The sequence below is a fragment of the Lipotes vexillifer genome, unplaced genomic scaffold (genome assembly GCF_000442215.2).
Source record: "Lipotes vexillifer unplaced genomic scaffold, Lipotes_vexillifer_v1.1 scaffold639, whole genome shotgun sequence".
NCBI classification, from domain to species: domain Eukaryota; kingdom Metazoa; phylum Chordata; class Mammalia; order Artiodactyla; family Lipotidae; genus Lipotes; species Lipotes vexillifer.
The window spans coordinates 3,607,144-3,622,023 of NW_006786377.1; the positions used below are offsets into that span (position 1 = coordinate 3,607,144).

General features: G+C 40.0%; 1 protein-coding gene across 1 annotated transcript; it reads right to left on the bottom strand.

Annotated features, from left to right (window-relative positions):
• Positions 1 to 1,078: 1,078 nt before the first annotated feature.
• Positions 1,079 to 14,738, bottom strand: LOC103077273 (serine/arginine repetitive matrix protein 3-like). Its single transcript, XM_082931132.1, is given in 3 exon segments — positions 1,079 to 1,633; positions 1,635 to 1,787; positions 14,610 to 14,738. Coding segments are annotated over 3 exon segments (837 nt in total).
• Between the last annotated feature and the right edge of the window lie 142 nt (positions 14,739 to 14,880).

A 14,880-nucleotide genomic window follows, 5' to 3' on the forward strand; every position in this document is an offset into this window, starting at 1 on the left:
ATTCCTGCTCTTCTTTCCCTGCTCTTTTCTCCCCCTACTTCACAGGAGTTAACCTCTTAATATATAGAGCAATTCACTGAGGTCCTTGAATTATCTAGGAATTCTCCTAAAGACAGTAGTTTTTGGAGATGCCCATCTTTAGGTTTAGAGAGATGAAGAGCTTAAGTAAAGAAGTTCTGAGGGTTGGTGACAGAGGTGACAAGGTTTAGGCGGCAGTCTGCTTCTTCCAGATACATAATCCATCTAGAAAGGACAAGCAGGCCTGTGAACATATTAGATTCATATAATTCATATTAATTTTGAGGTTGAAAGATACCCTGCAGGTTACTCAGTTCTCCAGCTGAAGAAAGTAAGACCTAGAGCTATTAAGTCAGCCACTTTGGGCCACGTCTTCTAGACTCTGTGATTGTGGAATACAGATTTTCAACCAAGTGCTCGTGGAATGTAATCTTTTAACAGGTTTTCACATTTGAACTTCTGGATACGGTAGCCAGCAACTAATTCAACATCAGAAAAAAGTCTTAAAAAAATTGTCTCTAGTAAAAAATGATGAGATATTTGAAAATACTAAGTGTATATATTTTCTAGAGGCAGAATTGGCAAAGGCGCTCTTTACAATGGGTGGGCGGTACCTTTAAACATCATACAACCATTGATCCCATCCCAAACTTCTAATTCAATCTAATTCAACAAGAAATAAAGCCTCTTCTAGCAGTCACCATTATCCCACTAACGACAATAACGATTTCCTCTTCTACCGAGTCGGCTGACATTAAAAATCTCTAAACTCCCTAATCTGTCCTGGTTCGAGAATATATTAATCTGGCTGATTCAGAAAATACTTACGGATTTACTCGGGGAAAGAGGGCTAAGCAAAAATCAATTTATTTCAAAGCCTCTAGAAATCCCGAATCCCGATGTCCACAGCGAGGTTCTTAGAATTAAACTCCTCCAGACGCGCATCTTTTATCCTATGTTCGTCCACAGAAAGAGTTCAATTGAAAAGAGATAGACAATGAAATAAATGAGTGGGCTTGGGATGGGGGGAACCTGACGCCACCAGCCGGGGCGAGTCATCTCAGCAGCGCCAGGCAGGGGCGACGCGGGTCGACGCTCGCAGACACGCAGAGAAACGGGCGACTACGGAAAGCGGGAGGCCGCAGGCGGCGCGCTCGCTCCCCGTCGCCGGGCGGGCCGAAGCCCCCAGTCCTCGGCCCCCGCGCAAGCGACGCCGGGAAATGCCCACATCCGGGAAACCTGCAGCGGAGTGCGGCGGCGGCGACACCGAGTGGAAGGCAAGATGGCGGCGGCGGCGGCGGCGGCGGCCTGGTGCTAAGGGGAGAGCCAGGTCCCCGCGACCCCCGCGACGGGCCGCGCTGGCCCGCGGCAGTCCCCCGGCGTCTCTGCCCGCCCTGCCCCATCGGGGATACTTGGAGTCCCCGGGACGGCCTCCGGCCGCCTCGGCGCCCGCCCTCGGGCCCGTGGCCGCTGTCCAGGAGACCCTCTCTCCACTGCAGGTAGGTCCGAGGCTGGCGTAGCGGGTGGGGCGCACTCTCTTCTCCCGAGCCGGAGTTGGCGGGGCGGTGGCCGCCGGGGCCCACGCCCATCCCCGCTGGCGGGGGTCCAGGGGCTGCTACGGACGGGCGGGCCGGGCCGGCCCGGTGCGGGCCCGACTTGGCTGGTTGCACGGACCTGAGCGGAGCCCTGCCCTGGGGAAGCGAGGGTTGGCCGCGTCCGGGGCTGGAAGAAGAACCCCGGGCTTTGCGGCCTTGGAGGTTCAGTTTGGGCTAGGAAGAGCCGGTGTCGCCGGAGGCCGTGCGCGGACTCCCTCGCACCTCCACCCTTATCCCCAACACGCACGGGTCAGCGGTGTTCAGGAAGGAGGGAAAAGCGAAAGGTGGTTCTGAAGGAAATTCGCAGTAACAAGAGCTGCAGTTCTTTCATCCCAGAGGGACCCGATGCTGGATATACCTTGAAGAAATTCTCGGAATTTCTACTTACAGTCCACTGTAAATAGGGTACTGTTCATAGCTGGAAGGGGTAGGAGAGATGGAGGGATCTCTGTGGAGTAGGCGTGTGTATGTAAATTCAGAAAAGGAAGGAAAGGAAATTAAGGGAACATTGTTTATTATAACTTCAAAAAGAATTTGCATCACAAAGAATGACTCTCAGGTGACTTGATTTAACCCCATTCTCCAATTGAAAGTTCTTTTCTAAGGGAAGAAAATTTAATGTCTGTTGACCCATGTGTTAATATTACTCAAAATATATCGTCATGTAGAAGTTATTCATAAATCTAGTGAGAAATAAGTATAATCTCGCACAAATAATATTGTTTCACTCCGGTTAGGGAAATGAATTTGAATCATGAAGCTTGTCCGGCCGTTATGGATTATATATTGAGGATTAAGAATTTTTTATCAAATTTCCTCCATGTGGAAGAAACGGTAGGACATTATAATTGGAATGAATGTTCTCTGCTAAGGTGTCTACGTTTGTGATTTAACTCAGGTTATTTCTGTAATAAGTTGACAGGTAAAATGAGCTAGTTGATTCCCTCAGGCAGTGGAGGAATTTGACTGATTTAACAGTAAAAGAAGTAGCATTGTGTTCCTCTGATCGGCTGCTCCTGCAAGAAACTAGATCATGGTACACGCCAGGGAAGGTGCATTTTTTCTATGCCTGAATATTTATTGAATATGACTTGCCACTCTTCAAAAGCAAATAATAAAATACTTCTGCTACATATTTTTGATATCATGTGTGGATATCCTTCTATAGGTTGAGTTTTTGTTTTTGTTTTTAATGCTTCTCCTTGTTACTCTACATAAATGTAGTCTAGGAACAGTTTCAGCTCTGGTTATTTAGTTTTTGTTCTAGATGTTATATTTACATTAGTGGGGGTCTTTTGTAGACTGCAAAAGTTATTTAGTCATTGATCAACATCTTTATTAAGTAGAAATGGCAGTCATTTTTCAGCATGAAGATAAAATATGGTGATTGTTTTCACTTTTGATAAGTTAATTCTTAGAAACTGAATTGGAGAAGATGTCATCAGTATGCAGAGATTCTTGAATATTGCTGTATGAACAACTAAGATTATGGTGCTGAGACAGTACATATTACTGTTGCTATTCTTATGACTGATTTAGTCAAACTTTGAGACAGGCCATATTTCTTAAAAACCTAATTCAGGGCTTCCCTAGTGGCGCAGTGGTTGAGAGTCCGCCTGCCGATGCAGGGGACACAGGTTCGTGCCCCGGTCCGGGAAGATCCCACATGCCGCGGAACGGCTGGGCCCGTGAGCCGTGGCCGCTAAGCCTGGACGCCCGGAGCCTGTGCTCAACCTAATTCCCTAAGGTAACACTTCGAAATCTTCTATTGTAATGGGATCTATTCTTCTTCTAAGCTGGACAGTGATATTTGTTTGGACTCACATTTTCACATTTGATGAAGGTCTGAACTTTCTAAGAAATGGAGGTTCTTGTCTTTTCAGTCTAACCAGTTTTAAGTATCTCCTCAAAGAATATGAGTAGTTATAATCCCTTACGAAAACTCAAGATGTAGGTATGGTAAAAAGAGCCCTGGGCTGGTTCAGGATGTGTCAAGTCCATTCCTAGCATGATGTTAAGATGGCTAAATGGTCTTAGGCAGGCCACATTACCTCTCTGGATCCATTTGCTCATCTGAAATTATAAATATATATATATGTAGATATATAGGTAGATATACATATATAGAGATAGATAGATATACATATCAGTCTATCTATCTATATCTATATATCCCCAAGACACCTATGCTCTGTCAATCTGTGATCTAGTAGGAAAAATAAGTTTTATTTGACTGTGCAAAGTGCATTTGGAGTTCAGAGGAGGTTGACAACTACCAGTTCAATGAAAACTTCAGGAAGGAAGCATTTGAATGGGACCTTCAAGGTTGGGTATAATTTCTACAAGAAGAAATATGGAAGAGGGGCTCTTCCAAGAGTAGTGAACAGGAAGAGTAAGAACATGAAAGTAGAGAAGCACAAAGTACATTAGCTGAGAGCAAGTAATTTGGCTTGGTTAGAATCTGGGTAAGATAGTGGAAAGAGTAAGAAGATAAAAACTAACATTTATTGAGTCGGGCACTTATTCTAAACATTTGACATGCATTAAACTTATTTAATGCTTAAAATAACCCTATTTAAATAGGACTATTATTGAGCACATTTGAAGATGAAGGAACTGAGGCACAGCTTGCTGAGATCACAAAGCTATTGTAGTTACTGGTAGAACTGGGATTTGTACCCTGCTCTTTGACCCAGATCTCTGACTTTAACTAAGTTAAAGGAATCATTGAGGGTTCTGGAGTAGGGAGGTAACATGATCAGAACTATGTATTAGGAAGACTCATCTGGCACCAGTGTAGCATGGGTTAAAGAGGTAAGCTGTTTAGTGTTTAAGTGTTCTTCTAAAAATTCTCTTTGCTTATTAGAGTTTTCACATATCAGTTTCACATTTGTTAATGCCAGTGTCAACCATACCTTGTTGGAGAGATTGTAAATTAGTATACCTTTCTGGAAGACAACCTGACAATAAGTATCAGAATTTTAAATATGCATTCTCTTTGACCCAGCAATTCCACTTCTTGGAATTTATCTTAAGGGAAATGCTCAATAATGGGTGCACAAGAATTTTTTTTTAATGGATTGTTTAAATGGTTACAACTCTGTAAATATACTAAAAACCATTGAATTATACACTTTATTATTTAGTCAGTTAGTTATTTTTAGCTATACCACCGTTCAGTATGCGGGATCTTAATTCCCTCACCAGGGATTGAACCCGTGCCGCCTGTAGTGGAAATCCCAGCACAAGAATTTTTATTGCCACAGTTTTTATTAACTAATTTTTATATGTACAAGGAATATGTGTATACATGTAAGCTATGAAGCATAGTAAAATGAACATCCATGAACTTACCACCCATCCTCAGAACTAGAATATTACCAATACAATTGAAGTTATCACTGTTTAAAACATTATTTATAATAGCAAAAATTGGAAATAACCTAAAGGACCATCAGTAGGGGATAGATAAGTTATGATACGTCTACATGATGTAATTCAATGTATAGTTATTTTTAAAAGATGAGGTTGAATTGTCATATTTCCTCAGTTCCAAGACACCATTAAGTCTAAAACAAGCAATCTGTTTAGTAACAGTTTTTCAGGGGAAAGAAAATAAGCATGGTTTTTAACTAACCTTCAATAGAATACATTTATCCATTCAATTGTATACCATTCAGTTTTTTTGAGTCTTAGCTTTATTCACACTCAGAATCTAGAATTCTTCTGATTTACTTTGGGCTTTGGTTAGTTAATAGATAGCATCATGGTGATGTGCTGCTTTTCATAACCCCAGTTAATTATTGTGAACCTCTTTGTTGACTTTATGATTGAGTATATAATTTTGGGGCATGTCGAAGAATACTGGAGTTTTGTCTTCCTTTCCTTTTGCTTAAACTCTTAGTTTTTTTTTTTTCCTGAGTTGAGTGAGTTATTGTTAGAAATTAAACAGCTTCTTCTGAACGTAACTCAAAAGGTTTGACAGGTATTTGAGTGCTTGTACTTCATAAAAGACTTTTACCTTTGAAAATTCAGTGATCTCACCTAAATTTGGCAATTATTTATGCCTTTAGACATATTGTATTGTCTTTTTTTTTTTTTTTGGCTGCATTGGGTCTTTGTTGCTGAGCGCAAGCTTTCTCTAGTTGTGGCGAGTGAGAGTTACTCTTTGTTGTGGTGTGCAGGCTTCTCATTGCGGTGGCTTCTCTCGTTGTGGAGCATGGGCTCTAGGCATGCGGCCTCAGGAGTTGTGGCTTGCAGGCTTAGCTGCTCCGCGGCATGTGAGATCCTGGACCAGGGATCAAACCCGCGTCCCCTGCGCTGGGAGGCGGATTCCTAACCACTGTCCCACCAGGGAAGTCCTGCATTGTCTATTATATGACAATTTCTGAGTACATAATGCTACATTATAGTGGAATCTTTTTGAAGACATTTTGAGCATTAATCAAAGGTCTAGATTCAACCACGTGGTGCTGCCAGTGAAAATAATACAATTGAAGTGACGAGGAAATTTGGCCTTTTATTTATGGTCAGGTCAGCTATGTATGTTGTCTGCTATTCCGGAACTCCACTTTGGAGCTGGCAAATTCCTTTTAATACTGATGTTAAGATATACTCAGTTTCAGAAATGTTAAAATGTGGAAAAGCATGTATCTGAGAATCAAGAAAACACTATACTTTATGTCCTAGGAAGACATTCATAGTATTATGTTATTCTTTTGCTAGCATGTTGGGCCCTAATCAGCAGTAGCTAGATTCACAGGTCCTATGGTCCATATGTCCAGTACTCTCTTCATCAGGTCCGGATACAGCTCCTCTTGGCCCAGAGACCTTTGAAGTTATCTTCGCTCTCTGTCTCCCACTCACTCACCACATTACACAATAGTAAAACAGAGACAGGAGGGCATAATAAGCACTACTGTTAGAAAAGGAGAAGAATGGGAAATAGCAATTGCTGATAAAATAATTTTAAAACCACCATGGGCAGATCTTGTGAAAGCAACCAGCGCTGGAGGAAGGGGAGATTCCTTTACTGGACCTTGATTCAGTTGTCTGGGAGGAACTCCCTCATCCATTGTTTTTTGTAACTGTTGGCCATTGCTCTCCAAGAACCTCCTGGGAGTGCTTTTTCCTTAATCATCCTTGGTCACCTATGAAGTGTGAGCTTTGGGGGAATGGTCCGTCTTTGGAAGGTGCAAATCGTTCTTGACTTAAGTTACTGCTCATAGGAGTTGAGAGCCCAAGGGTTTTAAATTTTGAATAGTTGAAGGGCTTTTTAGTTTGAGCTTGAGTGGTTTTTCAAAAAAAATTTTTTTTAACAAAACAGTTTCCTCAATTTAGAAAGCTTCTGATGTGTTTAATTCCAGTCGGTTGCATGTGTCAGTAACCATAACCAAAGTTCACATGTGTTAGTAACTTTATCCAAAGATTTGAGAACTCCCATTTCGCTTCTCAGTTGGTTATTTGAGGGAAGGCCATACCCTTAACGTTGGTTTTTGTTGTTTTAAACCACTGAGGAACCTTAAACAGCCAAGAAGTTTCAGTGGGCACCTGTGCTCAGAATCTTTTAATCCTACCTCTTCATGTTGGGGTCTAAAAGCAAGCTGCTTTTCCAGTTCTGCAAGACTTTAAATTTCTGAACCCTTTCTGTCCCTTTCTATTTTTGTTTGCAAATAAGCTGCTTTTTTTCATGACCTTGTCATTTATTTATATTGCTTTGACAAATAGCCAATAACAGCCAGCATACACTTCTAAGATTCTCTTTTCTAAACTCTTGTCATAGAACTACAAGTTCAGTAGGCTGTTTGTTACCTTGTAAGTTATAACAGGCAAACCACTTTATCAAATATTTTGCCACTGTGAAACATGGTTCTCCATTTTTCCAGCCTCCAGTATCAGTTCCCTTGAAGCCCTCAACCTGACCACTTGGCCAGTACCATATTAGGTTTATGTTATAGCGGCACCTCACTTCTAGGTACCAATTTCTGTATTAGGGTAATGAGAGACTACGTATACAAATAGGCAATGGCTAGATCATATATGAAAGTAGAACTCTGACCCACAGTCTTAGTAGCAATAGTCCCAAACAGTCAAGTCTTGGTCAGTAGATGCCAGCTTCTCTCAGGACCAACAAGAGAAAACCAAATATGCTTCCCAAAACAATCACATAGGAAGTCCCACTTTTAGTTAGCTGGCCTCCAGCTTCCTCGTGACAGCAGCCTACAACTAGAGCATACCTGAAATCTTTTTCCGCTTCCCTGCCTGCCTTTGAGTCTCTGCTAAACACGAGTGACGGTGGCCAACTCCCTTCCAATAGCAAGCTCTGAATAAATAGACGCTTCTTGTTTTGACGGTCTTTATTGCCACAGTAATATTAGGCTGTTTTGTGGTCACAAATCCCAAAATATCAATGACTTAACACAACAGAGATTTCCTATCTTGCTCAAACACAGTCCAGTGGGGGTTGTTAGTAAGCCATCCAGTGGCTTAGGGACTCACAGTCCCCTATAATGTGAAGCTACCATCTCAAAATGTGACCTGGATTGTCATTGAAGCAGGAAAGCGACAGATGGAGAAGCACAGTGGCTTTTAACTGCCTTGGCCCAGAATGGACACACATTACAGATACCTACTAGCGGGGCTTTGGCAACTAACTGGGAAATAGAGGGCAGTATGTTAGTGTAGTCTCTGCCACAGGTATTAATCAAAAGCAATTGGATAAAGACCTGCCACATTTCCTCCATTTCACCATTTCTGACATCAGGTGATGCAGATCATATTACAATTGAAATGAACATTTAAACATAATATTTCTGTTATTTCCCTTGAAAAGCTAATGTTGAAACAGTATTGTTACATAGAATTAATGGTTTCTTTAAAGAAATCCTGTGTGTTTTAGTGTACTTTGTATTTGAATAAGAATAATTTGTAAGGTGGGGAGGGGAAGCTGGGATGAAGTAAGAGAGTAGCATTGACATATATACGCTACCAACTGTAAAATAGACAGCTGTTGGGAAGCAGCTGCATAGCACAGGGAGGTCAGCTCGGTGCTTTGTGACCACCTAGAGGGGTGGGCTAGGGAGGGTGGGAGGGAGGCTCAAGAGGGAGGGGATATGGGGATATATGTACAGCTGTATATACAGCTGATTCACTTTGTTATACAGCAGAAACTAACACAACATTGTAAAGCAATTATACTCCAATAAAGATGTAAAAATAAATAAATAAATAATTTGTAGCAGAACCATTGCAAGATACAGAGCGCTATAGTCATTTCATTTTCTTTATTTTTTTGCTTTTGGTTTTGGAAAACTTAAGTATACACAGAAGTAAAGAGAATATTGCAGTGAACTCTCATGTACCCATCGCCCGGCTACAACAATCATCAGTTTATCACTTCTGTCTCATCCAAATCTCCATCCACTTCATCACAAAACCAAATTATTTTGAAATACCAGGCATCATATCTTATTCACAAGTATTTCTACATGTATGTGAAAGAGCTAAGTGTAAACTAATCATTTATTTAAACCTATAACACATTATCACATGTATCCCAGAGCTCAGTCATTTCTGTGACCATTGTGCACTCACTTGGATGTTAGGAATGTTAGTCAAAGTACAGAGTTATAGAATATAGGACTAGAGTGAATCTCGCTGGTCCAGCGTTCTCTAAAGTATATTACATAGAGCATGAATCCCATAAAATGCTCTGGGGGAAAAAGTTCTTTGGTCAGAAAAGTTTGGTCAACACGACATTCTCTTCTTGTAAAGTCACATGATAATGTAAAAGAATGACATCATATTTTGTGTGTTATGATCCCAGTTTGATTGAGTAATATATGTTAGAGTATGCAGTATTAATAGTGATTGTATTAGTTTTCTGTGCCTTTTGTAACAAATTACTACAAAATTGGAGGCTTAAAACAACATAAATGTTTTCTCATACAGTTCTGGAGGCTAGAATTCTAAAATCAGTATCACTGGCCCAAAATCAAGTTGTTAGCAAGGCCGCTCTACCTTAGGAGGTTCTAGGAGAAAAGCAGTTCCTTGCCATTTCCATCTTTCTTTTGGCTACCAGCATTCCTTGGCTTCTGGCTGCACCCTGTAGTCTCTGCCTCCATGGTCACATTACCTCCTCCTGGTCTGTGTATCCAATTTCCCCCACCTCTCATGCTTGTACTGCTCAACTTGATAATTGCTGCTAATCTCCGCATTTCAAATTCCTTAACGACATCTGCAAAGTCCCTTTTTCCAAATAAGATAACATTTTCAGATTCCAGGGATTTGGAAGTGATTATCTTTTGGGATGTCTTTATTCAGCCTACTACAGTGATTCTCTCTCTGTTGAAGGAGGGACTTATGAGGGACTTCTACTTTACATAATTACATAATATTTGAATTTTTCAATAAGGTCCATCTTTTTATAATTAGAAAAAAACCAAGATTATATTTTCTTAAGAGTAAAAAGAAGGAATAAATCACCTGCATTTATTAGTTTAACAGATATTTTTGCACTGCCTGCTGTTTACCAATTTCTATTTTAGGGGGATGGAAGGCAAATGTAGTATCTTGACAGAGAGAAGCAAAACTATGCTTATTTTGGTTTTTCTTCTCTATCAAGGAGAATGATCTTGGAAGTGGTAAAATAATATAATAATAAAATGATGGCTAGGGGGCTTCCCTGGTTGCGCAGTGGTTAAGAATCTGCCTACCAATGCAGGGGACACAGGTTCAAGCCCTGGTCCGGGAAGATCCCATGTGCCGTGGAACAGCTAAGCCTGTGCACCACAACTACTGAGTTTGCACTCTAGAGCCCGCGATCCAAAACTACTGAAGCCCTTGTGCCACAACTACTGAAGCCCGTGCGCCTAGAGCCCGTGCTCTGCAACAAGAGAAGCCACCACAATGAGAAGCACATGCACCACAACGAAGAGTAGCCCCTGCTGCTCACTGCAACTAGAGAGCCCGCACGCAGCAACGAAGACCCAAAGCAGCCAAAAATAAATAAATAAAATTTTTAAAAAATTTTTAAATTAAATAAATAAATAAATAAAATGATGGCTAGGGACTTCCCTGGTGGTCCAGTGGCTAAGACTCCACGCTTCCACTGCAGGGGGCGCAGGTTCGGTCGGGGGACTAAGATCCCTTATGCCACACCGCCCGGCCCAAAAAAAAAAATGATGGCTAACTTGGAGTTGAAACCCAAAATAAGTGAGATATTAAAGGATTGCCTAGATGCTATAAATTAAGTGCAAACTAGATACGGAGAGAACTGACATGTGACATTGCACAACCACTGTTGTTAATCCTTGATGATGGAGAAATGATAGGTTCTAGACTGGAAGTGGAAAATATCTTCCCTTTTAGAAAGGGTGGAGAGTTGATTCTGCAACTTTAGACTGGTGAGCTAAGTGTTAAACCTAGAAGAATTCATTAGTAAGCTATTAATATTCTGGGAAGGCTTAGGGGAAAAAATGCTTATCATTAGAGACCAGCTTTCTTCATAAAAGCAAGATGTATCAGTCCGAATTTCGTTTATGAAATAATTATCAGTAGATTGGGTCATGTTGTAGACAGACGTAACAGTGGCAAAGTTCATTATTTTTGTTTTTACAAAATGGAGAAATGTGGACTGCTTGTCAAGTAGAATTTGATTGATTTATAACTAATTTAGCAGTTGTACCACAAAAGTACTGATTATTGAGGTGAAGTCATCAGGAAACTGCCTCTAGTGGTCTGCTTCAGGACTTCATCCTGTCTCAGGCCTTCTGCAAATATTCATGTATGTGTGTATATGTAATTAATATCCATAAATATAATTTTTAAACATAAAAAAGTTTATTTTTAACAGCTGTATGATACAATTTATATACCATAAAGTTTGTTCATTTAAAGTGCATAATTCAGTGTTTTTGGTTTTTTGTATGTTTACAGACCTGTACAACCATCATGATAATCTTTTTCTTTTTTTTTTTTTTTTTTTGAAACTGACATGGCTCTTATTCTGGGCTGCATTGCCTTTGGGGCCGTTGCAGCCCTCCTGTTCTTTTTTTTTTTTTTTTTAATTTTTATTGGAGTATAGTTGCTTTACAACATTTGTGTTAGTTTCTGTACAGCCAAGTGAATCAGTGATATGTATACACATATCCACTCTTCTTTAGATTTCCTTTCCATTTAGGTCACCACAGAGCATTGAGTAGAGTTCCCTTTGCTATATATTAGGTTCTCCATCACAGTAGTCTAATTTTAGAATAGAAATTGGCTTTTATTTTATACAAAGTGTTTTGAAATTTGCTTTTTTTGCTTAAGAATATTAAAGAATATTATGGGTATCTGTTCATGAACTGCATCATTCTTTTTAATATCTGCTTCATCACGTTATATAGATGTACTATAAATACTCAAACAATTACTGATGAGCATCTAGATTGATGACATCTATATTTGCTCTTATAGATGGTATTGCCAGGAGCATTCTACATTTTTAAACATTTGTGTGTATATTCCTTTAGTTGTATTGGGTTGTTCCTCTTAATCCTTGTTCAAGCCATAAGGTAAACCTTCTTACTCTAACCATTTTATGCCTCAGGAGGCAATTTTTGAGAGAATTAAATGCCAAAGTTCACATTGCTAATAATTAACAGAACAAATACTTGAATATTTTTGTTTGTTTGTTTTTTCATTACAAGTGCTGTGCTTTTCTCACACCAGTAGGATTTTTACAAATTAGAGTGTATCCAGAAAAGAATGACAAGAATGACAAGAATTGGAGAACAGTTAAAGGAACTGGGATGTTTAGGAGACATGTTCATTTCATTTGTTTAACATGTATATTTATCGAGCACTCAGTACGTGCCAGGCTCTGATATAGGTGGTAGACAGTGTTTATGAGACAGATAAGGTCCTGTACTTTTATGGAGCTTTTATTTCAGTGAGGGGAGGTTGACAACAAGTAAACAAGTAAGATAATTTTAGATAGTGGTGAGTATTAACAAGAAAATAAAACGGAGTAATTAGGTAACCGGGGAAAGGGTTTTTGAAGAGGTAACACAGGTTTATTGCCTCTACTTTGTAGATGAGAAAACTGAGGTTCAGAGAGTTTGGGTGAAACAGTTTATAACTGGAACCATGGGGATATGAAACATTGCTAATTATCACCTATTTCTAGTCTCATTAAGTGTAATCACCACTCACATTACATGATGGTTGGTAAGAATGCAGACAGAGTTGTTTAACATCAGCCTGTAATAGGCTCTGAATATGCACTGAGTGAGATTTCATGGTGTTGGATCCACATAGAACATTTCTAACAGTTGTTGCAGATCGCAAATGGAATGGCTTTCTTGAGTTAGTGATTTCCCTATCAGTGGGGATATTTAAGTAGATTTTAGGTGACTGTTGCTCCAGTGCATTGTAGAAGCCATTCATGCATTAAGTAAGGAATTAGACAAGTCCTTAGAGGTCCTTTCCTCACCCTGTTGTTAATAAGCTTACTGTCTCTAGAGTCCCAGTCCACAGTTTGAGAAATAAATCCAAGCATCTGTTTTTGAAGCATAAAGGTATCTTCCAGACTAGTGATTTAAAAACCTTTTTAAAGCGGCAGTTCCCTTTCTTTTAAAGCAATTGTATACTTGAAGTCTGGTAGTAAAACCTAAAGTTGTAGCCACTAGATGAATTTAATGGGAGGTTGCCCATTGTATTGTTCACTAGAAATCCTTTGCATTTGTATATACGGTTGACCCTTGAACATCGTGGGTTTGAACTGTGCGGGTCCACTTATACGTGGATTTTTGAATAGTAAATACTACTGTACTGCAGGATCCACGGACTTGGAACTGAGGGTACAGAGGACCGATTATAAGTTACACCCAGATTTTCCACTGTGTGGTGGGTTGGTGCCCCAAACCCCTGTGTTGTTCAAGGGTCAGCTGTACTTTACATGCTTACTAAAGCACTCTTGAAATTATTTTTTATCGTCATAACCAGTACTTGAGGTAATTTTGTAGATTAGGAAATAGGCACAACTAACATGTCCTGACTATACTGTAATCCTTAGTGGAGCCAGAACTGTAACCTAGGTCTTTTAACTTACAAATCAGTGGGGTTTTTTTCCCCCCTAATACAGTAGTCTTCCCTTATCCGTGGTTTTGCCTTCCAAGGTTTCAGTTACCCATGGTCACTTGTGGTCTGAAAATATTAAATGGAAAATTCCAGAAATAATTCATAAGTTTTAAGTTGTGTATCATTCTGAGTAGCATGGATGAAATCTTATGCCATCTGGCTCCATCCCACCGAGGAAGTAAATCATCCCTTTGTCCAGTGTATCCCTCTCATTAATCACTCAGCAGCCGCCTGGGTTATCAGAATGACTGTCATGATATCGCAGTGCTTGTGTTCAAGCAGCTCATGTTTTACTTAATAATGGCCCTAAGGCGCAAGAGTAGTGATGCTGGCAATTCGGATACGCCGTAAAGTGCTTCCTTAAAGTGAAAGGGTGAAAGTTCTTGATTTAATAAGAAAAAAAAATAGTGTGCCAAGGTTTTAAGATCTACGGTAAGAACGAATCTTCTATACATGAAATTGTGTAGAAGGAAAAAGAAATTTGTGCTAGTTTTGCTGTCACACCTCAAACTGTAAAGGTTATGGCCACAGTATATGATAAGTGCTTAGTTAAGATGGAAAAGGCATTTCATTTATACAGTAAGATATTTTGAGAGAGAAATTATGTTAACATAACTTGTATTACAGTATGTGGTTATAATTGTTCTTTTTTTCTTCTTCTTTTGGCCACAAGGCTTGTGGGATCTTAGTTCCCTGACCAGGGATTGAACTCTGGGCCCTTGGCAGTGAGAGTATAGAGTTCTAACCACTGTACTGCCAGCAAATTCCCATAATTGTTCTATTTTATTATTAGTTAGTTGCTAATCTTTTACTGTGCCTAATTATAAATTAAACTTTATGATAAATATGTATGTAAAGGAAAAAACATAGTACAGTTGACCCTAGAACAACTTGGGGGTTGGAGTGCCAGTCCTCTGTGCAGTCGAAAACTGGCGGAGATAACTTTACAGTCAGCCTTCTGTTCTGCATCCTCAGGTTCAACCAACCTCCAGGTCGCGTCATACCGTCTTTTCAACTATTGGTTGAAAAAAGTCCACATATAAATAGACCCATGCAGTTCAAATCCATGTTGTTCAGGGGTCTACTGTATATATAGGGATGGGTACTATCCGAGGTTTCAGGCATCCACTGGTGGTCTTAGAAG